The sequence below is a fragment of the Danio rerio genome, chromosome 8, assembly GCF_049306965.1.
Source record: "Danio rerio strain Tuebingen ecotype United States chromosome 8, GRCz12tu, whole genome shotgun sequence".
In the NCBI taxonomy this organism is placed as follows: Eukaryota; Metazoa; Chordata; class Actinopteri; order Cypriniformes; family Danionidae; genus Danio; species Danio rerio.
Window position 1 is genome coordinate 63,014,069 of NC_133183.1, and position 26,511 is coordinate 63,040,579.

General features: G+C 38.5%; 1 protein-coding gene and 2 non-coding genes across 3 annotated transcripts in view; 2 read left to right on the top strand and 1 right to left on the bottom strand.

Moving 5' to 3' along the window:
* nr6a1a (nuclear receptor subfamily 6, group A, member 1a) overlaps positions 1-26,164 on the bottom strand; it is a 199,153-nt gene extending 172,989 nt beyond the window's left edge. Inside the window, 2 exon segments of the mRNA NM_131256.2 lie at positions 22,626-22,667; positions 25,972-26,164. Of these exon segments, the coding sequence (NP_571331.2) occupies positions 22,626-22,667; positions 25,972-26,032 (103 nt within the window). The 5' untranslated portion in view covers positions 26,033-26,164.
* mir181a-2 (microRNA 181a-2) lies at positions 5,473-5,551 on the top strand. The gene has a single exon (NR_039336.1). It is a non-coding gene; the product is annotated as a microRNA 181a-2 (primary transcript).
* mir181b-2 (microRNA 181b-2) lies at positions 5,613-5,698 on the top strand. Its single transcript, NR_045219.1, has one exon. It is a non-coding gene; the product is annotated as a microRNA 181b-2 (primary transcript).
* Positions 26,165-26,511: the final 347 nt, after the last annotated feature.

Genomic DNA, 26,511 nt, shown 5'->3' on the forward strand with positions numbered 1-26,511 from the left:
ACGCATGCACATGTACACACACACTCATGAAAACACTCAAACATTCACATGCATGCATGCACAGGTGCACACACTCACAAAAGCACTCACAAACACTTGCGCACACACACTCATGAAAGCATTCAAATATGAACACAGATGCACACAGTCAAGAAAGCACTCAAACACACACACTATCAAAAACTGTCAAGCGCACACACACACACACACACACACACACACACACACTCAGTCATGCAGAAACTCACATATGTGCTCAAACATGAACATTCACATGTCACAGTCACACGCTTATACACATACACACTCCTGCAAGCACTTACATGCATGCTTGCACGCACACACACACACGTTGGGTTTTCATCTTTCATACACTCTCCCCACAGCTGACCTTTAGACTGTAAACACTGTATATTCCCTCGCCCTGCCCCAAAACTCAACCCTCACAGGACACACTCTGCACTTTACATTCTCAGAATACTTCATTCAGATTTAGGGGACATTATCCTCATGGGGACCAAACAAATGTTAAAATGTACTCTCATTGGGTTTCCCCCACAGTCCAAACACATGCGCTATAGGGGAATTGATGAACTAAAGTGGCCATAGTTTATGAGTGTGTGTGAATGAGTGTGTTTGCGTGTTTTCCAGTACTGGGTTGCAGCTGGAAGGGTATCCGCTGTGTAAAACATATGCTGGAATAGCTGGCGGTTCATTCCGCTGTGGCGACCTCTGATAAATAAGGGACTTAGACAAGGTAAATTGAATAAATTTATTACTCTCATTGCTAATGACATTTGGTCCCCACAACATGAACACCAGGACCACACACACACACACACCACCACCACCACCAGCCGTTAAACCCCATTCCTCGTAGCTGAAACCAGGTGCAAAAACCCAACACTTGAAGTCAGATTGAAGTCAGTTTCTGAACTCTCTTCATGAACAAAGCTACGCCTGCATGAGTAGAGAAAATACATCATAAATATATATGTTTGGGTTTTGACACCTTCCTGCTAAACGGTTCCTGGAATAATGGAAATGTACTCAAGGGCGAGTAAACCATGGCTGAATTTTAATTTTAGGGTGAACTATCCCTTTAAGAGCAGCCATAATCTCGATCATATATCTGTAACCGCTCAGCCCAAAACATACTGTGCTACACAGTAAAGAAATGCCGGGTTCCACACAAGTCCGTCATGTTCTCCCAATGTTTTACAAATTTAAGTAGATTGAACAAAACAATAAAGAAATTAGGAACTTTTGTTGGTACAGCTCACTTTAAAGTAGTTTGAGCGAGCAGCAAAAGTCACGAGTGTCATTTAAAAAGTAACGACACCTCATGACTAGGGCCAGACAGAATCTGCGGACGTTTTTTGCTATTTCTGTGGAAAATTTTGGTAAAAATCTGCGGATTTCTGCGGAATTACTTTGGGAGTATCCAGCGGAGTATCATAACTAAAACCTTAATATATTAAATTAAACTATAAAAATTACTGAATAAAAACTGAATTTTTTTTTATTTGATTTACACATTTAATCAAGTAAATAAACAGAATTAATAATGGGCTAAAAAAATCAGCAGAAATCTGCGGAATTCTGCGGAAAATCTTTGGAAAATCTGAGGAATTCTACACGCGCAGATTCCGTGTGGGCCTACTCATGATCATCCTTACAAAAGCATAAGGTAGAGGACAGCGCATGAAATTGTGAAATAATCCTTAATGCACCTTTAAAGGGACAGTGCACCCAAACACCTAAGGGCAAGTAATTCAAGACCGAATATTGACTTTTGGGAGAACTGTCCCTTTAAGAGCAGCACCAATCTTGATTATTTACTTATAACTGTTCAGTCTGAAGTTCGTAAACATTTCACTGTAAAAAATCAGCTGTGTTCAACACCAGTCCATCATGTCGATTAAGCAAACCTGATTTGTAACAGAGGCCGGCTAGCGAAGTGCTGGGCCTCATGGTCTCTTTCAGAGCAACAGACTTCCATGCAAAGAGCTGCAAGATTGATACCAACTCAAACTGGGTTGGGTGCGCTAGGACCGGTGGGTTACACAGGGGGCTCGTCCGGGATGGGAGTGAGGTTTAAGTAGGTGAGTGTAACTGAGGCCAGCTAGCGAAGTGCAGGTAAACAGGGGCGCTGGTGGCAGACACTGGATCACAGACAAAATTGAAGACCAGGGGTGTTGGGAGTGGTTTAATATCGCTGATGAAATTGAAGAGCGGGAGAGGTGGGGTGGGGGTATCGTGGATTAAATTAAAGAGCAGGGCGGGTGGGGGGGCTGGGTGATAATATCGCGGATGAAAGTGATTAGCGGCCAGTGGGGGGGAGGTGGGGAAATATCGCGGATGAAAGTGAAGAGCGGGGTGGGGGGATTTTATGTTGGCGCGGACCCTTGATAATGTTTCCGGGGCCCCCCAAAACGTATGGGTCCTAAGAATCGTCCTAACTTTCACCCCCCCTAGCAGCGCCCCTGCAGGTACACCGCACTCCTCTGACCTCACAAGGTGCTCTAGCGACAGACACTAGAGGCCATGGTCTTAAGCCTCCATGTTACAGCAACAGACTCCCATGCAAAGAATCGCCAGTTCGATCCCAGCTCAGACCGAGTTGGGTGTAGTAGGACCAGTAGGTTACACATGGGGGCTCGTCCGGGATGGGAGTGTAACAGAGGTCAGCTTGCAAAGTGTTATGCAAGAAGGTCGCTGGTTCAAGCCTTGACTGGGTCAGTTGGCATTCTGTGTGGAGTTTGCATGTTCTCCCTGTGTTCGCGTGGGTTTCCTCTGGGTGCTCCGGTTTCCCCCCACAGTCCAAAGACATGCGCTATAGGTGAACTGGGTAGGCGAAATTGTCCATAGTGTTTGAGTGTGAATGAGTGTTTCCCAGAGAGGGGTTGTGGCTAAAAGGGCATCCACTGCGTAAAACATATGCTGGATAAGTTGGTGGTTCATTCCGCTGTGGCAACCACAGATTGATAAAGAGACTAAGCCGAAAATAAAATGAACAAGCAGAACAAAAAGGTAACTCGTGAGTGTTCTTTATGATGCTTCACGCCCATCCTCACAAAGCGTGTCGCACAGTACAGCGCATGATATTGTAATCAGGGATTTGTGAAATCCCGGCGCACACTCGGCCACAGGATCGAGACAGCAGGAGAGCGTATAGTGTGCTTAAAAGTCAGCGGATTGGTTGCGTTGTTTGGAAGTGCAGTCAAATGGGAGCGTGCATTAATAATGCATGCCTGCCTCAAAGAGCTTTCACACAGGAAACACAGACTGGGGTTCAGATCAGGGTAAAGAGAACAGGCCTGGAGAGAGACAGACGGAGGGAAGGAGAGAGAGAAAAAAAAGGATGAGAGCGATGCACGCATTGGAAAAAACAGCAGCAGCAGACATCACTCAGGGTTTATTGGCTTTTATTCCTCACAGTGTTCAGATTGTACTCTTCAGAATTCCCCCATGAAGTTGCTTCATTAATGTTGTTGTTAGTCTCTAATGATTTTATGCTTAATTGATTGAAATTTTGGTTACAAATACATATTTCCAACTGAAACAGAGAATGACAGAGACAAAAAAAAAAAAGTAATTCACTTGCTAGACGGTATATTCATAAGGGGGCGTGGTTAACCCAGACTCTTATTTGATTGGACAAAAATCTGCACGGTGCAGGATGAGTCATCTGCCTTCTTTCTCTCATGAATGTTCATGCTGTGTTCCCACCAGATTATTTGCGCATGAATAGACACCTGAACATTGAGTTTACTCACATCATTCAGGTGTCAAATTCTCTTCAAAATTGATGCAGATTCGCATCATGGGCGAGGCTTCTGTCTGCCCGGCGTCGGTCCAGCTCAGCTGCTAAATGGCTAACATGGATTTCATTGAGAGAATGTGTTTACATGCTTGAAGGCTGAAAAACAACGTAGATTTGTTTGGTGACATGTCTGAGTCCACTAGATGCTTTCAGAGGAGTGCCCAGCTGAGTTCATCAGCTCCTCCAGAAACTATACCTGGATGATGGAGGTTTCCAGCTGTGTAAAATTGCGTGAAGGTCATGTGACCATCAGGAAGAGAAACAACCGAAGCATGTAGACAATACTAAAGAATTTTAGAAATCACACAAAAAAATTTAGGTCCCATAAGGTAACATGTTTTGTTGACTATTTTGTTGACAAACAGAAAAGCATCACTCATGTTTACTGCTTTTTACTTCTAGTTTGTTTGTTTTATTATTTAATGCTGGTATCATTTAGGTTTTTCTGTCGCAATATGTTCAAATATATCTTTTCATAATCTATTTTTTTTAAACATCTCAAGAAAAAGAAAATTGCTGGATGACTACAACTTTTGGTTACAAATGTGTATTAATATTTATAAATATGAAAAAATATATATTTAAATATTTATTGTGGTAGCCAGTTAAGGGTATAGTTGGGGGTGGGGCTTTCTCACTGTAAGAAGCACTTGATTGGACAAAAATCTGCGCAGTGCAGGATAAGTCGTAGTCATTCTTTTTTTCTTGAACTTTTAAGAGAAATATAGCATTTGGATAAAATAAACAATAATAAGGATTTTAAAAAAGAATCACAAAAAATGATGAGGTCTTTAAAGGTAACTTGTTTCATTTCATTATTTAATGTTGGCATCATTCAGGTATATTGAATTCTGTGTTGCAGTATATTTTAAATCTTATTCTGATGTATTTCTCCTAATCTAATCTATTTTTAACACCCCAAAAAAAAAATCGCTCTGTCATGTGTTGCTTAAAAATGCAAAACTCTCCAGGGTGAGATGTAAATATATTTAAATATTTAAACAGTTGCAGCTGGAATTGTGGGTGGGGCTTCCTAATTCTAAGGAGCATTTGATTGGACAAAAATCTGTAGAGTGCAGGATGAGTCATCATCATTCTTTTTCTTGAATCTTTGAGAATACAATAGATGGCTTTCAAGCTATGATAAATAATATAACAAGGTCTTTAACTGTAACTAAAGCTTTGCTTTAGTGCTAAAGTCCGAATTATTCGTCCTCCTAAATTATTAGCCCCCGTTTATTGTTTATTTCCCCCCATTTAATTTCTAATAACTGATTTCTTTTTTCTTTGCCATGATGACAGCACACAATATTTAACTAGATATTTTTCAGGATACTAGTATTCAGCTTAAAGGGTCATTGTATAACAGTGGTTTGTTCTAGAGACAATACAAAACTAATATTGCTTAAGGTGGCTAATAATATTGACCTTAAAATGGCTTTAAAACAATTAAAAACTGCTTTTATCCTAGCCGAAATAAAACAAATCAGACTTTCTCCAGAAGAAAAAATATTATAGGAAATACTGTGAAAAATTCCTGAATCTGTTCAACATCATTTGGGAAATATTTGCAAAAAGAAAAGAAAATTCACAGTAGGGCGAATAATTCTACTATTATAATTCATCCTACAAGATGATCTGGTCCCTTGGTGAACATTCAACGCTGTCGGTGAGTTTTGCGCTTCTGTAACAAACCATCGACCGTTGACTGTACCCTGAGGGTGGCCAAAACACAGCGCATCTCTCGAAACACTTCTGGAAGGAGAAGCATGGGTGTATTAGCCCACTAATGACTGCAATAAACATTCATTGCTGTCGGTGGGTTTCTAATAGACACAACTCACTGATCAATGAATGCAAACTGCGGTGCAAGAACCTCAGTCTACAGATTTCTGAGTAAAAAAGATACCTGAACGGTGTTATAACAACAACAACACGAGGACCAATGAAAGATGAGTTAAGGTAAGTACATTATCTACTCTGTGTCAAAAAACATCTTTTATTATTTAATATATCAGTAAAATGCAACAGTCAGGCTCTGGAAGTAAAAACTTCATTCACTTTCTCTGACCATAACATTCATTTTTAAACAATTTGCTTTCATTTTTCTATTTGCTTTCATTTTGAAACAATATGGATGCAAATAAATTCTTAAAATTTGCAACAACTTATTTTTTTAAAGTTCAAAACGTTAAAAAAAATGTGGGTTTGTGTTTATTAGCTGAATTTAATGTTATTAGAAGTTGTCAAAACTTAAATACATTGATGTGAATGTTGCCTTCTTTATTTTTTCTTAGGTCTTGACAATACTTTTAGAGTCTGTGGAAAACTTCAATTTGAAAATAATGGCAACCAATATAATAAAATATATGTTTGCTGCAATGTTGAATATCGAGGTTTTTACCTTGAAAACTCACATTTATAATTATGGTAATTAAAGTACATAACTCTTAAATTATTCAAATGTTTAATTTAAAAGACAAGTTGGAACAACTTAAATGTTTTAAGCACTCAACTTAAAAAAAATGGGGGGTTGCTTCTTAAAAATACCTCAGATTCAAGAGGAAAAGGTCATTTCTCTAACATAATAAAATTTGTCTACTGAATGTTATTAGAAGTTGTCTTAAATGTATTAATGCTAATGTTGCGCTAACTTCTTTTTTTAGGTCTAAACAGTATTTTTAGAGTCTATGTGAAGCTTTAATTTCTCACAACCAATGAGCTGAAAAAATAAAACAAGCAGGGATTGAGCATCCTAATTTTTGTTTTTTTTGAGTATTCAAGTTAAAAAGAAATGAGAGTTTTGCTACTTAAAAATACATCTGATTGAAGAGGAAATGGTAATTTGTAAGTAACACTATAATAAAGTTTCATATGTTAATAAATTACCAACATGAACTAATTATGAACAATATTTGTACAGCATTTATTAATATTTCAACATTTGCTAATGCATTATCAACATCCAAATTCATGCCTGTTAACTTTAGTTAATGCACCGTGAGTTATCGAACTAATAATGAACTGTATTATCATTAACTAATGTCAACTAATATAAACAAAATGCATTGTTCATAGTTTGTTCATGTTAGCAAATGCATTAACTGACACTAACTGATACAACCTTATTGTAAAGTGTTACCAGTTAGTCTAACATAATATACACTACCTGACAAAAGTCTTGTGGCCTATCCAAGCAAATACTAACTTCACTTCAAGGTGATCAATTGGTGTCAGAAGTGGCTTATATGAAAGGCGAAGGCCTCTAGATGACACTTATTTGACCACAATAGTCTATGATCATGACTTGATGTTGAATGATTTGATGAGGACAGTGCGGTCTGACTCTGCTCAGACTAAAGTGTCATCACTGAACAGAAATAATGTCCAGTATAGAATATAAAGTCCTGCTGCAGTGGAGACAGAATGAATATTGTGTCTGACTCCATCATGAGCTTGGAGGACTGCATCCATACATCTCTGACATGACTCAAATCACTGATTAATAAAGTCATCTGGAGTGAAGAAGAAAGATTTCAGCAGGACTCCCAGAGCTCATCAACAGTCTTTGTGTTCATCTTCAACACCTCCTCCTTCCTCTTACCCCAGACATGCTCAATAATGTTCATGTCTGGTGACTGGGCTGGCCAATCCTGCAGCAGCTTGACCTTCGGGAGCTTTGATGTGGAGGCTGAAGTATGAGCAGGAGCACTATCATGCTGGAGAATTGTCCCTCTCCTGTGGTTTGTAATGTGGAGATCTCTCGCACGCCCCATTACTGAATGTAGCCCCAAACCATGATTTCTCCTTCACCAAACTTGACTGATTTCTGTCAGAATCTTGGTCCATGCTGGTTCCAGTAGGTCTTCTGCAGTATTTGTGATGCAGATCAACAGATGATTCTGAGGAAAAATCTGACACTTTTCCAAATGATCAACTAGAAGTTATTATCTGTTGCTTTTACAAATGAGATCGATGACAAGACTTTAGTCAGATTGTATAGCTTGTTTACTGAACTTTTTTTTAGTAGGTCTGGACAATATTTTAAAAATATTTCAATTTGAAAAAATTCAAAATTAATGAGCTGAAAAATTGAGCAAACACTAATGGATCCCACTGACACTCTTGATCAGAGACAGCAGGTTTACGTTTCAATAATTTAAGCAATATTAGACCAACAGCAGCGCCACAATGCTGAATATATCACGGTAGAGTTCGAGCTGCAGACATGAAGCCGCAGGCCACGCTTCAGGATTGCTACAAGCAAACACATATGCTCCAGTTTTCCAAAACCTCGCCTTGCTTTAGGCAGAATCCCACAAATGTGCTCCCTGTTCCACTTCTGCAGCGCACCGTTCACACACTCGGCTCTGGAAGGTTGTGTAGTTGGATAAATGAGCTGAATAAACACTGTGCAGCCCGGCTATTGCATGCTAAGAGTTTAAAACCCATTAGAAACACTTCAGCAACAGTGTTGGTGCTAATGCAGGTTGCGGCTGGAAGGGCATCCGCTGCGTAAAAACTTGCTGGATAAGTTGGCGGTTCATTCCGCTGTGGCGACCCCAGATTAATAAAGGGACTAAGCCGACAAGAAAATGAATGAATGAATGAAGCTCAACGGCTAATGGACGGCTGATTCTCACTCAGGGCTGCCGTTTATGCTAATGAGGGAGAGATGGACACTAGTGGGCGGGGCTTTCCCCCTCTAATGACATATATATAAAGGGAGAATGTCAATCAAAGTGTTTCAGCAAACAGGTCTGATTATAAAAAATAGACCTGATGAATGTTTCCTATTAGAGACTGGTTATATTCACACACTGCTGACACACAACTGTGTTTAAACCTCCTTATAACAGTGATTTTTGCATAATAGGTCTCCTTTAAATCCACTGCTTTGCCTTGGTCTGCAAGCAGACACAAGAGCGATTCAAAAATGATGAAACAAAGTTGTCAGTGTGCTGCGAGCTGCTAAACAGCACTATATTGTGCGCTCGGTGGGCTGTGCTTTGGCTGACCTCTAAAACTTCTCACCATCCTCGCGCTAAAATAGACCCCGCCTGAAATAGATCACAAAAATCCTCTCCTGTAAAAATAAACACGGAGAAAACAGTGAAAATCTCACACTCGTCCACGCTGAACGCCGGAGAGAAAACGATCTGCATGTTCACTATATCAGTCGAAAAGGCAGTTGTTTGCATCGCCTTGTTCATATTCTGTAAAACAATACAGCTGACATTTCAATCTGTATACGCTGTACGCGTATTTTCATTTTGTTTGCTTTTGTTTTTCTTAAAAATAAACAAACAAAGGAATAAATATTTTAAAACTCAATGTTGTATTCTCCATCATATTGTTAGTATTTTTTATAATTGATTGTTTATTATTATGTATTATTATATGTAAAATGTACAGTATACATGATATTAAGAAAATCTTTTCAGCAATGAGAATTTTAAGAACCATTATTAATGGTTTTCTACAAAAAAATAACCGATCATAAAAGACCAGCATATGTTTTACTGGTGTAGTATATTCTTGAAGAGCCAATTTTCCCTTTTTTTCAGCAGGAAGAGAGATAGAATCATCTGGAAACAATCCCAACGTAATTGCCCTGTTTAGTTTGCTTTACGTGCTGGGAAATTTCTAACACATTGACATTTTCCAGCCAGCCCAAACCAAGCTTTCGTTTCATTTTTTCTTCTCTTCTCTATTTGTCTTTTACAGTGGAAAGTGTCTGAGGTGCAGCAGGGCTACGGCTGCGGCCCATATGGAGCTTTACTATGGAGAGCAGAGTTGAACTGACTCACAGGACTATAATAGCATTAAAAGCCACAGCAGGCAAACAAAACGGAGAACACTGACCACAGGCCTCAGAGAGAGAGCATCCATTTCAATCCACATCAATTCGTCAACCAGAATCTGCTCTTTTTGCTGCAGAAAATTCCAAGTATTCTCATATCAGTTGCATGCGCAGTTTCTTTAAACATACAGAGTAAAAAATACGCGTAAATTAGCAGTTTTCCATATTTTCGGATTCATTTATTTTTTATTTGCATTATTGGTTTTTATTCCAACAACGTTTACCCTTGAAAAGATCTAAAAAGTAACTTTTGTTGACATTTTTAATAGTTTGCAGTGCTATATTGTCTGGGTTGGTGTTGTATAACATGCTATAAAGCCCTTGTAATAAACTGCAGTACATTAACTGTTATTTTACAGACTATATTATTTCCTATACATGCTATTTTTATTTTAAACTACTAAAATGTCAATAAAAGTCCCTTTGTTAAACTGCAGAGTTGAATTTTTAATATCAGAAGGGGATAGAGCAGAGATCAACATCCCATAATGCTGGATAAGTTGGCGGTTCATTCCGCTGTGGCAACCCCGGATTAATAAAGGGACTAAGTCGACAAGAAAATGAATGAATGAATGGAGTGGTAAACTTGTCTGCTAAATAATTCAAATAAATCCTTGACTTCTGCTGTCTTCATTAGTTTCATAAACATTTCATTACAATTTAAAACGGCATCTTTGGATCTTTTTTGTGCTGAAGATACTGTTGTCCTACATGAAAAAAATGCACTGAATCATACACATACCTTGAGAACGGTACTACAGAGAATTTTGGCGGATTTAAAACCTTGATTTTCCAAACCACGTTATACCGTAAAAACGGTTACCATCCCATGCCTAAACCAGGGTGGACATTTCAGCAAGACAACAATCCGAAACACAGTCAAGGAGACTCTCAGATGCTTTCAGGGAATAAAAATCAAGCTGTAGAATGGCCCAGCCAATCACCTGATCCGAATCCAATAGAGAATACTGAATAAAGCTCAGATTTGATAGACGAGACCCACAAAACCATTAAGATCTTTACACTCTCTATTGAAGTCTGTTAGAAACTCACATCTGAGCAATACATGAGTCTTCATTCTCCATATGAGAGGCGTCTTTAAGTTGCCATCATTAAAAAGCCTTTAAATAAAGTATTGAACACATTTCAGTAGTTCAGCACGTTCTTATTATGTAATTTCTGTCTTATTACTAGGGTTGTAACGGTATGAATTTTTTACGGTATGATAATCGTCTAAAACAATACCACGGTTTGACGGTTTCGCGGTATACGGTATGTTACAAATGTTACAAAATAATAGAACAGTGAAGCAAATTTGACTTTTTCCAAATAATATATTTTCAGTTACTATAAACAACACCACTTACAATGAACAAATAAAAAAATAAGAAAATAATAAATAATGTGTCAAATAAATAAAGTCCAAATAAACATGGTGCAAATCCTCAGTAAAAAAATAGATATAAATATTTACTATACTATAAATAGTTACATAACGAAACTAGATTCAATATGGAACATCCTTAGGTTTTATGTGCCAGCATGGATATGGTTGTCTGTGGATATGGATTTGGATATGGTTGTCTGCAATGCAGACAAACAGCTGCACCTTCACTTGCGTCTTTTGAAAACAGCAAGAGCAGCAGTTCGGCTTTGCTGTGTCACTGTTTTGTCATGTTTCTGTGCTGCTGTGCATGCAAACATACTTAGTATGAGAATTATTTCATGCAAAACTTTTTTTTTTGCGTTTTATTTAGCCGCGCATAAATGTATGCCTATCTCTCATTCCGTGTTGTTCAAAAAGCTCAGTGTTGGTCCACAAACAAAAGTGAAACCTATGCGTATTGGTTGTGATATAGCGAGTTTGAACCAATCTGGGCATGGAGGAGGGACAATGCATCAATGTATGATGTCTGGTTTGTCCGGAGACACAGTGACGAGCGTTTCTTTGTCAAATCAGCGTTGTCAAATTTTGATGACGTAACTGCACTGATTCCGGAGCCTCTGAAAGTCCGCGATTGTTATGTGATACAGCACTGGAAAGCTGAGACTCTCTTCTTTATGCCAATCTTTGAATTGTATGAATCGGATCAGCGGATCAAAAGTTATTAAACATTTAAGAGCTATACTTATTTTTAGCCGCGGGCGGCTGTCTCGGTCTTTAAGGGTTAAAACCGTTGATATGCAATTGTTCATGGTATGATAATCGTGCACGTTCAAATCGTGGTAGACCGTCATACCGGTATATTGTGACAACCCTACTTATTACACATAATTTCTCAGAATTTTTTGTTTTGTTTTATTTTTATGTTCATACTTATTGAGTTTTTACCAAAATCTGCTTCAATTCCATGTTAACAGCTCCTTTAAAATTATTAATCCCTTGAAAAAGCATGACAATGTGTTCAATACTTATTTTCACCACTGTATAACACAATGACCTTGTCATTTTACACATTTCCATCCATTTATAACTCTTATAAGCATTCATTGTAACCGTATAGAAAACCACCAATGGAGGAAAGTCTAATGGGTTTTGGTGCGACATGAGGAGATGCAAATTATGAATGGTTCATGTTTCTGGGTGATTTACTCCTTTAAAATGTGCAATTGCTGTGTTTTTCAGTCCAGGTCACTGAATATGGATGCGAGCTGCAGATAACAGCATGATTCCACATTTTAATGTCAGGAGGATGGTCAATTAACACAATGTGAGAACACAAGAGGCATGAAAATCTGCTTTATTTAATGACGTATTAAGCTTGCTTGCATTAACGTGACTATGATATGGGTTAATTGGATGATCGTGTATCGTGAAGAGGAAAACCGATGTGCGTCTAAATCACAGAAATGCGTGACTCGAGCGTTTTTCATGCTCATTTGACCCAGCGAATGCACTGATGTGACAGGAGAACAGACTGACCCACTTCTGGGTGACCGGGAAGCAGTCCGGCAGCCTGACCCCCAGTCAAACACCATCAGACGAGCAAGAAAATAACACCGTTCCCAACAAAGCCAAAGCAAACACACAGCAGGGGTTTGGATCGCTGGTGAAAATGAGTCGGTTTTGCATTCAGAAGCCTTTATGGATCACACAGGCAGCAGGACATTGTCAGAGTCTTTAATAGCAGTGGTGTAAAGTAAATTACGAACACTCAAATGACTGCAGTTGAGTAGTTTTTCCTCAGGAAGTAGTTTTAAAAATGTGTACTTTTACTTTGAGTGCATTTTTACCGCAGTATTGGTACTTTTACTCCAGTACTTTCCTTCAACCTGCAGTCACTACTGTATTTTGTGTATGGGGATTAGAAAAGTCAGTCCTGTGATTCCCGTCCAATCAAATCACACATAGAAGGTAAATCACATCAGAATGAACTACCTCAAGCGATTTACTATTGCAGCAAACTGTTTGGAAGCATTAAAAGTCCATGAAGATGTCCAAAATCTTTACACACACTGACTTAAAGACTGTGTAGATGCAATGTCACTGATGAGAAGACTACAATGTGACATGCTCACCTAATGTTTACGCTCGTGATATTTATAGTATTTGCTAATCACTAAGGGTGTCACGATCCTCCGAATCCTCAATTTGATTACATTTTCGATTCTAAAGTCACGATTCGATTCTCGATTATAAATAATTAAATTAATTAATGACCAATTAATTACTTGTAGCCTACCGTTTAAACTACCTGACCTGCATGGTCTTTGTTTTACCCATAAACAAATCATACAGTAAATGAATAAAGGCAAGACACACACATAATTACCACCTGTCAATCACTGTTTCTGCGGGACTCGTGAATAGGCAGTGATCTGTGTCGTTATAATGGCGTCGGTAAAAAAGACGCACAACCAACAGGAACCAGCCAACAGTATCTGAGGTGTTCGCTAAAATGACCAAGTACAAGTGAGTGAAAGATTGAAGCAGTCCTCTGACTGCCTGGACCCGCTGTCTCGAGCGCATGGCTGTGTGTGCGTCTGTGTGTGTGTGGTCACGTGATGTGCATTTTCAGAGGTAGAGAGGAAGGAGGGCTGCTCAGAAATGCTACACGCCACTGTGGATGTCAAATCGTTGTCGTTCTAAAATGCCATTTAAAAACAGAGACAGTGTAAACAGGGCCTGAGTGTGTACTTTTCGCCAGCGGATTTGCAACGGGGGCGGGCGGAGGATCATGATGCCGGTGTTGTCTATCGGACGAATCCCAATACGTACATAGCAGAGCTTGCAAAACTGTGTTTTTTTTGTCGACATCATGAACGTTGTCAACATAACTCACTGGAAATCCAAAATTCTTCCACACCGGCGACTTCATTGAAAGAGGAGAGGGTTTAAGCTCTGTCGACGGGTCTCCTGCTTCTGCAGTTTAACAAGCACTTCAACAAGACTGTTTTTTTCCCGCTTGGCAAGCCAAGCTGACGTGACATGGGGGCGTGGCTGCATCGACGATTCTATTTTTTGATTCGATAATCGAAATTGAGCATAAATTTCGATCGATTTCGATTAAAAATAGAAATCGTGACACCCCTACTAATTAATACCCTCATGTGGAACTCTGAATCTGCGTCTCATTTTGGAGTCTGCTACTGTCCACCTGATGTCGCATTTCAGTCACATACACATGCTTCAGAGCCTTCCTGACTGACTGACTGAATGAATGAAATGCGCTGTTTTCCACCATCTGGCAACCCGGGGTGCTGAAATATAATTGGCTAAACTGACATTGGGCGGGTTAAATGATCAAAACATAGACAGCCGTTCCGGCAAGTAACGCACATGTTCAAAGCAGAATATCTGACTTTTCAGATTAACAAGAATATTCACTGAGCATGTTTCTGAATATCTCCACACATGTGATGCTGCTTTTCTGCTTCGGAAGAGTCAAACACTGACATACAGCAGCTTTAAAACATGGAAATTTATTGTTTTACCCCGGCGTTTTCGAATGCGTTTTCGTAAACGAATGCTGAAGTCTGTTTAACTGATTGTATTTTAATTTTATTACAACATCAACGCTGTTAAAGCAAGCTTAAGAAATTGAAAACCCTCATCTGTGGGGGAAAACACACTAGCTGTGCATATATAGCCCATTCGCACCCTGGCTGTTCCTCGGGCCGGCTTCATTGAATGGGTCTGTAAGAAAGTGATCTGTGCGAGAGCGGCGCGGCGAGGGAAGGTATGTGTGTTTGGCCCTGTTATGTGAGGACAGCAGAGAAGCATGTGTTGGAACGGAGCCAAACGTCTGCATCTGGGTGCCGAGTTCATCGAGGGCACATGAGGAGCGAGAGCCCTTAACATACACACACACTGCTCAATACTGACACCGTGTGGAGCTTCTGTCCTCACACACGATTCTGTGTGTGTGTGTGTGTGTGTGTGTGTGTGTGTGTGTGTGTGTGTGTGTGTGTGTGTGTGTGTGTGTGTGTGTGTGTGTATGTATGTATGTATGTATGTGTAATTGTGTTTGTGATTGTGTTTTCAAATGTGTTTGTGTGTGTGTGTGTGTGTGTGTGTGTGTGTGTGTGTGTGTGTGTGTATATGTTTTCAAATGTGTTTGTGTATTTCTGTGTGAATGAGTGTGTTTGTGTTAGCAAGTGTGTGAGTTTGTGTATGTTTGTGTTTTCAAATGTGTGTGTGTGTGTGTACACAGGTGTGGTGTGATTGAGTTTATGTAAATGTGTGAGAGTGTGTGTGTGTGTGTGTTTAAATGTGTTCACGTGTATGTGTGTGTCTGTAAATTAGTGTGTTTTCAAATGTGTGAGTTTGTTAGTGTGCTAAAGTGTGTTTGTGTGTGTGTTTGTGTGTATGAATGAGTGTGTGTTCAAGTGTGTGCGTGTGTATGTGTGCAGTCACAAGTGTGTTTGTGGGTGTTTTTAAATGTTTGTGTTTGGATGTAATTGTGTTTGAGTGTGTAAGTGTGTGTTTAACCATGTTTTTGTAATTTGAGTGTGTAAGTGTGTGTTTGTGTGTGTTTAACCATGTTTTGTGTGTGAATGTAATTGTGTTCGAGTGTGTGTGCGCATTTAACTGTTTGTGTCTGTGTGTGTGCCTGTTTGAGTGCAAGTGTGTTTATGTGTGTGTTTGTGTGCGTTTAATCATGTTTTTGTGTTTGTATGTGTGTGTGTGCTCGTATACTTGAGTATGTGTGTGTGTGTGTGTGTGCGCGCATTCGCAACTGTATTTGCGTGTGTTTGGTTGTGTGTTTAACCATGTGTTTTTTTGTGTTTGTATGTGTGTGTGCACGAATGTATACATGTGCGCACACATTCACAAGTGTGCTTGTGTGTGTTTAAAGTGTGTGTTTTAATGTTTTTGTTTGAATGTAATTTGGTTTGAGTATGTGCATGTTTGTGTGCGTGTTTAACTGTGTGTGTTTGTGTCTGTCTGTTTGTGTGTGCGCCTGTTTGACCATGTGTTTTTTTGTGTTTGTGTGTGTGTGTGTGTGTGTTAGTCCGTCTGCACAGGTCACAAACCCCAACCCCAGTGGCAGACACAACATCCCAGCGGCGACCCCTCTCCACAAATCCAAACAAAAACCCTGGACACCTCGGCGGCTTTACCACAACACCCCGTGTGCTGCTGACTGGCCCGCTTTCCCATAATCCCATTGGACACGGCCGCCACACACACACAGCTGATTGGACGGCAGCTGGAGTCGCCATGGAAACCAGAGGGATGATCAGGAAGCTGACAGGCTGCTCAGATTAAGTGCAGCGCTTCGCTTTTATTTGGGGTTTAGACCCTACACAACTCTATTAGCCCTCAAACTAATGCTCAAATCACACACACACACACACACACACACACACACACACACACACACACACACACACACACACACACACACACACACACACACACACACACACACACACACACACACACACACACACACACACACACACACTTGAAAAGGACAGTTTACTTTGCATCTGGATTTAGATTACAGACCCTCCAGAATGTAGTGGGGACGTGAAGTGGCTACAAAAACAACACTTTACACAGAAATACAGATTATGTCCAGCAAACTAGATCTCTCTCTAGAATTATTCGCCCTCCTGTATATTTTTCCCTAATTTCTGTTTAACGGAGAGAAGAATATTTCAGCACATTTCTTTTCATAATAGCTTTAATAACTCATTTCTAATAAATGATTCATTTTCTCTTTACCATGATGATGCACAAATTTGACTAGACATTCTTCAAGACACTTCTATACAGCTTAAAGTGACATTTAAAGGCTTAACTAAACTCATCGGCCACTTTATTAGGTACACCTGTCCAACTGCTTGTTAACGCAAACTTCTAATCAGCCAATCACATGGCAGCACCTCAATGCATTTAGGCATGTAGACATGGTCAAGATGATCAAAGCAAGCATCAGAATGGGGAATAAAGGGGATTTAAGTGACTTTGAACGTGGCATGGTTGTTGGTGCCAGACGGGCTGCTCTGAGTATTTCAGAAACTGCTGATCTACTGGGATTTTCACGCACAACCATCTTTAGGGTTTACAGAGAATGCTCCGACAATGAGGAAACATCCAGTGAGCGGCAGTTCTGTGGGCGCAAATGCCTTGTTGATGGTCAGAGGAGAATGGCCAGACTGGTTCCAGCTGATAGAAAGGCAACAGTAACTCAAATAAGCACTCGATACAACCGAGCTCTGCAGAAGAGCATCTCTGAACACACAACACGTCCAACCTTGAGGCGGATGGGCTACAGCAGCAGAAGAGCACACCGGGTGCCGCTCCTGTCAGCTAAGAACAGGAAACTGAGGCTACAATTCACACAGACTCACCAAAACTGGACAATAGAAGATTGGAGAAACGTTGCTGCTCTGATGAGTCTCCATTTCTGCTGACACATTCGGATGCTCGGCTCACAATTTGGCCTCAACAACATAAAAGCATGGATCATCCTGCCTTGTATCAGCGGTTCAGGCTGGTGGTGGTGGTGTAATGGTGTGGGGGAGATTTTCTTGGCACACTTTGGGTTCATTAGAACCAATTGAGCATCAACGCCACAGCCTACCTGAGTGCTGCCTACCATGTCCATCCCTTTTTGACCACAATCTACTTATCTTTTAAAGCAGTGGTTCTCAAACTGTGGTACGCAGGCTTTCTTCTAGTGGTACGCGGAGGAATGAAATGTCATGTACATGCTACACAAATTTCAAAATTTATCAAAAATGATGTATATAATATGTCATATATGACATATAGCCTATATTTCTGATGTAATCTGCCACGTTTTTTAACTGTGCAGAGTTGTAGCTGCTTTACTGGGCCTACTGCGCTACTGTATTTCAATACTGCTCATTTTGGTGGTACTTGGAGATACAATTGTTTTCTGAGGTGGTACTTGATGAAAAACGTTTGAGAACCACTGTTTTAAAGGCTACTTCAAGCAGGATAACACTCCATGTCATAGAGCGTGAACATCTCAGGCTGGTTTCTTGAACATGACAATGAGTTCACTGTACTCAAATGGCCTCCACAGTCACCAGAGCTCAATCCAATATAGAGCAAAATCTCTGAGGAATATTTCCAGTTCCTTGCTGAATTTTGTCTTCTCATACTTCAGCCTCCACATCAAAGCTTCTGAAAGCAAAGAAGGTGCTCCAAGATTGGCCAGCCCAGTCACCAGACATTAACCATATTGAGCATATCTAGGGTAAGATGAAGGAGGAGGCATTGATGATGAACACAAAGACTCTTGATGAACTCTGGGAGTCCTGCTGAACACTTTCTTCTTCATTCCAGATGACTTTATTAATCAGTGATGTGAGTCATGTCAGAGATGTATGGATGCAGTCCTCCAAGCTCATGATGGAGTCAGACACAATATTCATTCTGTCTCCACTGCAGCAGGACTTTATATTCTATACTGGACATTATTTCTGTTCAGTGATGAGACTTTTGTCAAAACAAAGGCAGACCTACGGTCCTAATAAAATAATTAATAATCAAGACATGATCACATTTTACTCTGGTCAAATCTAGCGTCATCTAGAGGCCTTAGCCTTTCATATAAAACACTTCTGATACCAAATGATCAACTGTAAGTCCAGTTATTATTTGCTGTCCCTAAAGCTTGGATAGGCGACAAGACTTCTGTCAGGTAGTGTATAATTCAGACTCAACATTGCATGTCAGCTATGTGACTATTGTGGATGCGCACACTGCAATATCTATGCTGAAATTATATATCGTACAGCCCTAATTTGAAGAAATAAAAAAACTTTCAGCCACCTTTATTACTTTGTTCAGTGTTTTTCAGCATTCAATCAACTCCTGATGGATCAAATCCAGTATCCGTCACAGTTTGAGGCGGAAATGTATCAGACGGTGCTCACATTTACAGCTGTAGCTCATAACTCAGCGACCCACAGCAACAATACCGCCTTTCTCTGAGGGCTTCTCCTACAGGTCCCTCATGCCTCTTTCCCAGAGGTTTACATGCGGAGGTCACTCTGAGGTCAGCAGTGGATGAACTCAAAATGACCTTTCCTCATACAGCTGCCACCTGGCACACACACACACACACACACACACACACACACACACACACACGTACAGCTATATTTATGGAGACTCTCCACAGCTGTAATGATGGTTCTACTGTGCACACTGTATATTGTCAAAGACTCTAGACCAAGTAAGACGTGTCGCTCATTTTATTTTGAATGGGGAAAAGCATAACGGTCAATATTGCAAATTAAGCCCCGCCTACTAGTACAGGAGCCAATCAGAAATCGCTATACACTCAGGATTCTCCGGGTTGGAGACACAAACACACTTTTGCACACAGGGCTGTATTATACATCTGTCGCAATAAAGCGCAAGATGTGTTTGGCGTGATCTGTTGCTATTTTCAGACCAGCACAACCCTAATTTTCATGTTTTGCACCACGTTGTTTAAATACCAAATCCATTTGCGCTATTCTGTGGACTCATGTGTGTGCTGGTCTATAAGTGAGGTGTGTTAAGGTGCATTGTTGGCGCGTTGCTATTTTGAGGAGCTGAAATAGACCAACTTTGCCACTGACCAACTAAAAGCTGCTCTAAAGTCCAGCAGCGCGCGTTAGTTATGCACCTATGCAGGTCCATACGCTTACACACTGCTGAATACACACAGGATGAACAGCAACACACAAATATCTGTACAGATGAAAACAATTAAAGATTAAAATGATCCAGAAATGATGATTTTCTCCATCAGTATAAACAGCACTGCCTCCATGCCTTCTTCACCTCGGGGGGCTTTTTCAGTTTATTGATGACGATCTGCATCTGTATAATGTGATTATTATTAGCAGTAGTATTTATTATCTGTATATTTATATTTGTTTTAATAAACACAAGTGTAGATTTGTCCAGCTGTGGGGTTTTGGTCTTCTGACCACACTTCATTATTATTGTTCATTTATTCATTTGCTGGAGATTAGAACTGAATTTACTGTAGAAATAGTTGACAAATCTTTGCGCTTTACAAAGGAAAGTAAATATGTGGGCTAATGGATGCGTTTAGTGGAGTGAGTTTGCATCGTTTCATTACTCCACCAAAGTAAAGTAAAAGAGAAAGAAAAGAGGCTGAATGGAGGAGGCTCGTTCTTTATCCTCGCGCTGCAGATTCTCTGTTTAACTGTTTTCTCTCTAGTGAAGCGTTCAGTTTTTACGCTTATAAAATCTACCATGTAAATAGCAAATGCACCATGGAGCGACACAACTGACTCTTAAAGGGAATAAGAGACGAGACTCTAATTGGTTTAATGCAAGTTATGCTCAAAACACACCCAGAACTCATGAAGAGAATAAGCAAATTACACACATGGCAAGTTCATGTTTGGGATTTCTCATATATTTTCAAAACTGGCAAAAAATGTCAATTTATATACATGCGTACATACTGAACAGTATATATATATATGTATGTATATATATATATATATATATATATATATATATATATATATATATATATATATATATATATATATATATATATATATTCTTAGTTTATTTTAGGACATTTTACTTTAAAGACCAGGAAAAGAACTTATTCTTTGACATACCAAAAAATTAAAAATATTAATTTTAGAGGAAAATTTCATTATATATATATATATATATGTATGTATGTATTTATGTATGTATATATATATATATATATGTGTGTGTGTGTGTGTGTGTGTGTGTGTGTGTGTGTGTATGTATGTATATATATATATATATATATATATATATATATATATATATATATATATATATATATATATATATATATATATATATATATATATATATATATACAAAAATATGCACAAGTTGAAATATATTACTCAAGTATGTTCATTTTTGCCCATACATCAGATTTGCTCATGGATTTTTATTCTGTACCTAACCCGACTCCTTACAGGAAACTTTGTGCGTTTTTACTTTAATAAAAAAAACTAATTCAGCATTTATAAGCCTTTTGAAAAATGTGAATATTGACAACGTGCTCATAAGTCACCTTCTCATGGTAATGTCATTATACAAATTTATGTCCTCACACTCACATCAACACAGAGAGAGAATGACCTGCACTAAAAGAGGAAGAGATGAACTTGGCTTAAGAGATTAACATGGCTCACTTTAAAAGTAAATATATGTAAGAAATGTAAAAAAAAAAAAAAAAAAAAAAAAAAATATATATATATATATATATATATATATATATATATATATATATATATATATATATATATATATATATATATATATATATATATATATTTAAATAAAGAGCAAAAAAAGATGTCAAAATATATAATAGTCTTTTATTAATACTAAAATACTACATTTTCAATAAATAACCTAATATAATGCATAGAATATTAATCCACTTTATGTGAAAGGACAATCACTACAAGCATAATAATATTCATGAGGCCAGTCACATGATCACAACTAAGATCAGAGGTCAAACACCAGAATACACACACACACTGCTGGAATGCAACACAAATTCCTCAAGCTGCTATATAGAGACAGGAGGACATTAATACACATTCAAGACTAATGATGTGCTGCATTCGGGGGCCGTTTTAACCAATAATCAAATTAAAGCAGATTCTTAGGTCCTCAAGAAGTCTGAGGGCCCTCAATGAATACCTACAACCTTCTATAAATTATAATTAACATGGTTTTTTATCATATTTTGTATGGTGAAGGTCTAACAAATAGGATTTTAATCTAATTATTACAATGCCACCCCCATGATGAATCATTGGAACATTCCATTAGAACAGTGGAAACACAGCAAAGTAACACTGAAAGCAATTCACCTACCTTTTCCAGATAGATCTGAGTACATTTCAGCAGTTTCAGATGATTATATGTGATCTTATGCATTTACAAAATTGCTGTTAACACACAAGTTGATTTGACCAGACGTAATAAAGGCAGTGCATTAAGCTCAGCTGTTTTACTGAATGATTAGTGCAAGCACAAATAAAAGCACACTCATATCTGCACAAATAACAGAAAAAAAAAGGTTTGCAGATGTTGGAAGCCCCCTGGTGGACATTTGATGATCACACACATATTATAACCTCCACTGACAGCCATAATAATGTATATATATTTATATATTTGTAAAAGTCTTCATTGCAAAATCTGTGTTGGACATTTTAGTTATGCATGTAAACAAAATAATGCCATTCAAAATAAAACATCATCAAAAAATCATTTTTATAGGATTTAAATTTAAATAAGACTTTTTAAAATATAATTTCTAAACAAATCTTGGTGTATAAAATGACAAGAAATGCTTTTCAATTAAATCTAAAATGAGCATTGCAAAACCCAATTAATAAATCACAGATAAAGAAAAGTCATTAATAAAATTAACCACTCATAATAATAAGCATAAGATTAAATGTACTTACGTATCCCATTCTCCTCTGCATCTATCAGAACACCACCATGACCTGCGTTAAAGACAAATCCTAAATATTATATACAAATGACTTCAATTTATACATACTTATATAGTGGCGCAGTGGTTGCCTCACAAAGTTAGCTGGTTGGTGTCACCCCTAGAGTGCATGCATTGAACAGCAGAAATTATTTCAAGCTTTAAAAACATGAATAAAGTACTATAATAATATAAAATAAACACTTATTAAAACTAATAGCAATGCTGTCCCGTGCTGCTAAAGTCACTATACATGATTTAACTGCAGTCGGGCTTTGAGGAGGTATGAATGTAGAGAAATTTCATAACTCTTTTATCCCGATTGTTGTTTCTCATAATCATGGAGGCCAAAATCAAAACCCATTTTGATTAATCAAACAGTCTTGGTTAATAGTATTACGGTGAACTCGTAGCGAGCTTGACTTTCTGCATGTTTTATGTTGATTAAATTATTGGTAGGGACATTTCAGTAATTGGTGGATATTGGTGAGGACATGTCCCCTCCGTGCATGCCAACTGTACGCCCTTGAATCCTCGCATGTCAGAAATCTTGTGAGAAGTCTCTAATGTGTAAAGACCGGTTTTGTATTGATTGGTTTGGAGAATAAGATCGTCTGACGCCACTGTGTTTGACATTTGGGAGACTCGATGCAGTTACAATGAAGAATGACTTCATGGTTTGGGGTCTGAAAAACAGAGACGGAAACAAACGCACAGAATTCGCCTCTCACTCATTTTGTCTTTGTTACTGACTAATGTAATGTATTTGCACGAAGATATTATTGTAAAGCAGGGGTGTCCAAAGTCGGTCCTGTAGGGCCGGTGTCCTGCAGATTTTAGCTCCAACTTGCCTCAACACACCTGCAAGGATATTTCTAGGAAGCCTAGTAAGAGCTTGATCAGTTAGCCCAGGTGTGTCTGATTGGGGTTAGAACTAAACTTTGCAGGACACTGGCCCTCCAGGACCGAGTTTGGACATGCCTGTTGTAAAGCATCTAATAATATAGGCGGCAAGGTGGATCAGTGGTCAGAACAGTCGCCTCATAGCAAGAAGGTCACTAGTTCGAGTCCCAGCTGAGCCAGTTGGCGTTTCTGTGTGGAGTTTGCATGTTCTCCCAGTGTTGGCGTGGGTTTCCTCCGGGTGCTCCGGTTTCCCCCAGAGTCCAAACACATGCGTTATGGGGGAACTGATGAACTAAAATTGGCCATAGTGTATGTGTGTGCATGATAATGAGTGTGTATGGGTGTTTCCCAGTACTGGGTTGCAGCTGGAAGGGCATCTGCTGTGTAAGACATGTTGAAATAGTTAGTAACCCCTGATAAATATGAGACTAAGCCGAAGGAAAATTGATGAATGTTCACAGACTAGTTTTCTCTATCCACTAGAACCTTCTTCACTCATAGAATGAAAAAAACAACAACGCATTGAATGTAAAAACACACATTCACTCGCATGTTTTGAAAATCACAAACTGCTTGAGATATAACTGGACACAACAGATGGAAATTGTTTATGTGAAATCTTTTATTATCTAGTTTGTATTGACCGCATCGATCAGATCAGATCAATAACAAAGCTGCTAAATTACATTAAAAGTATTGATCCGCATGAATATGACAATTCATTTATTCACCCTGAAGTCATTTCAAATGCATGATTTAATTCGCTTAAGAGAGCAGAGAAAAACATTCCTACCATGTCTAAGAACTTTCATATATTAATTTGAGGGCTGTGCGATATTGAAGACAGATTTATTATGCAATAATATTCAAACATTCATTCAGTCATTCATTCATTCATTCGCCTTTAGCTTAGTGCCTTTATTTATTAGTGGCCGGCACAGTGAAATGAACCGCCAACTATTCCAGCATATGTTTTACACAGCGGCTACCCTTCCAGTCGCATCCCAGTGCTGGGAAACACCCATACACTATTATATTTACACACACACACACACACACAGACACACACACACACACACGCATACATACATACATACATACATACATACATACATAACGGCCAATTTAGTTCATCAATTCCCCTCACATGTGTTTGGACTGTGGGGGAACCGGAGCACTGAGAGGAAACCCATGCCAATACGGGGAGAACATGCAAACTCCACACAGAAACGCTAACTGACCCAGCCGGGACTCGAACCAGTGACCTTTCTTCATACGTGGATTACTCGATTAGCCGTATTTGGCTATTGACGATTTACGTGACACCGGATTGTTTCGTTCTTCAAAACTCATCAGAGAGTTGTTGTCAAGGCAACTGTTCTGTTAGCTCAAACCTGTTCAGGACCAGGATTATTTCATATGAACAGGATTAGATCTGCCTTTTCAAGCAAAGGTAACACTGTGAAGGAAAGTATGTAAATGCTGATATTTTCACTTGGATTATTGAATATTAATCAGATGATGTCATTACGCTGCTGTGCCGTCAGCCAATCGTTGGATTGCTAATCATGATTTTAAGGGATTTTGAGATCAGTTCATCCAGACATTTTAATCTGATTCGTGAACTTATTTGAAGAACCAAATTAGCCAGAGATCAGTTATCAAGATTAAAATTTCCAGGATCTGCCAGATCATCTTAGATAATTTAAGCGAGGTATGAAGAATGGACCCCAGGTCTGCCATCTTCCTTTCTTGATTGTTTGATTCAAGGTGACTACCCTAATTTAATTCATTTAATTTATTTTTGATGGCTAATTAAATTAACTAAAAGGTAACTTGCACACTAAAATATTATTTATTAACTTTAAGTAATGCGTTACTCGTTACTTACAAAAGTAATATGACGTATGTTACTTTTAACGCGTTGCACCCTACGTGTCCAAATAAAAACTTTCTTGTTCCTGAATAAAATTCTTCAAAATTCCTCCTTCAGTATTTACTTCTAACAGAAAATACAAATTGGGGTAAAGTTGTTTTTTATTTTACTTTTCCCTTAATTATTGTAAACGATACCGAGTCACTGTTAATGAATGAACGCAATAATATAAAACCAATTATTTTGATTTATTATGTTATATTGTTATATGAATTATTATACTGAATTATTCTGTATTCAGTACATCTTATGTTGTGTAATGACATTTTGCATGTAGCCTACATTAAAAGTTGATAAAACCCAAAACATACCGAACACTGACACAAACATATCGTGAAATGTGATCAATTCAACACCAAAGTAACATTTAGTTGATATTTAAAGTTATGTGTACACGTGTTAAAGTAAAATAGTCAACTGACACGAATCACGATCGACATCATAACAAATCACGATTTAAAACAACATAATAGCTTACCGCTGGATGATGCTTCAAGTTGTTTCTTCGAAAACTCAGTCTCGTGTGTTTTGTCCACCATATCTCTGGTTTGTTTTCATTAAAGTTGTCCTCTTTCCGTTGTTGTGGCTCATAACACGGAGAAAATAAACATGTTTGCAGTGACAGGATCAAACTTCCATCATTCCTGCCGTTACCTCCAGCCTGAGAGCATGCCGTGCGGGCGTGTGGGCGTGGTTATCAGAGCTCTGCAGCCAATCATCGGCGCCCACTGATGACGAAACATGAATATGCACTGTATTGAGAAGTAAATATTCAAAGCAGAAATTTGCAAAATACATATTAGAATGCTATTTATGTGTGTTAGAAAATGAAGCATTGGAAAAAACTGTAATGTTAAATAATGACAAAAAAGTATGACTTCTGTTATATTTCTCTGCTTTATTCTAAAGAAAAGGTAAAAATCATCTAATTGGTATTTATTTATTTATTTATTTATTTATTTATTTATTTATTTATTTATTTATTTATTTATTTTAGTCACTGTTATTATTTGTTTAT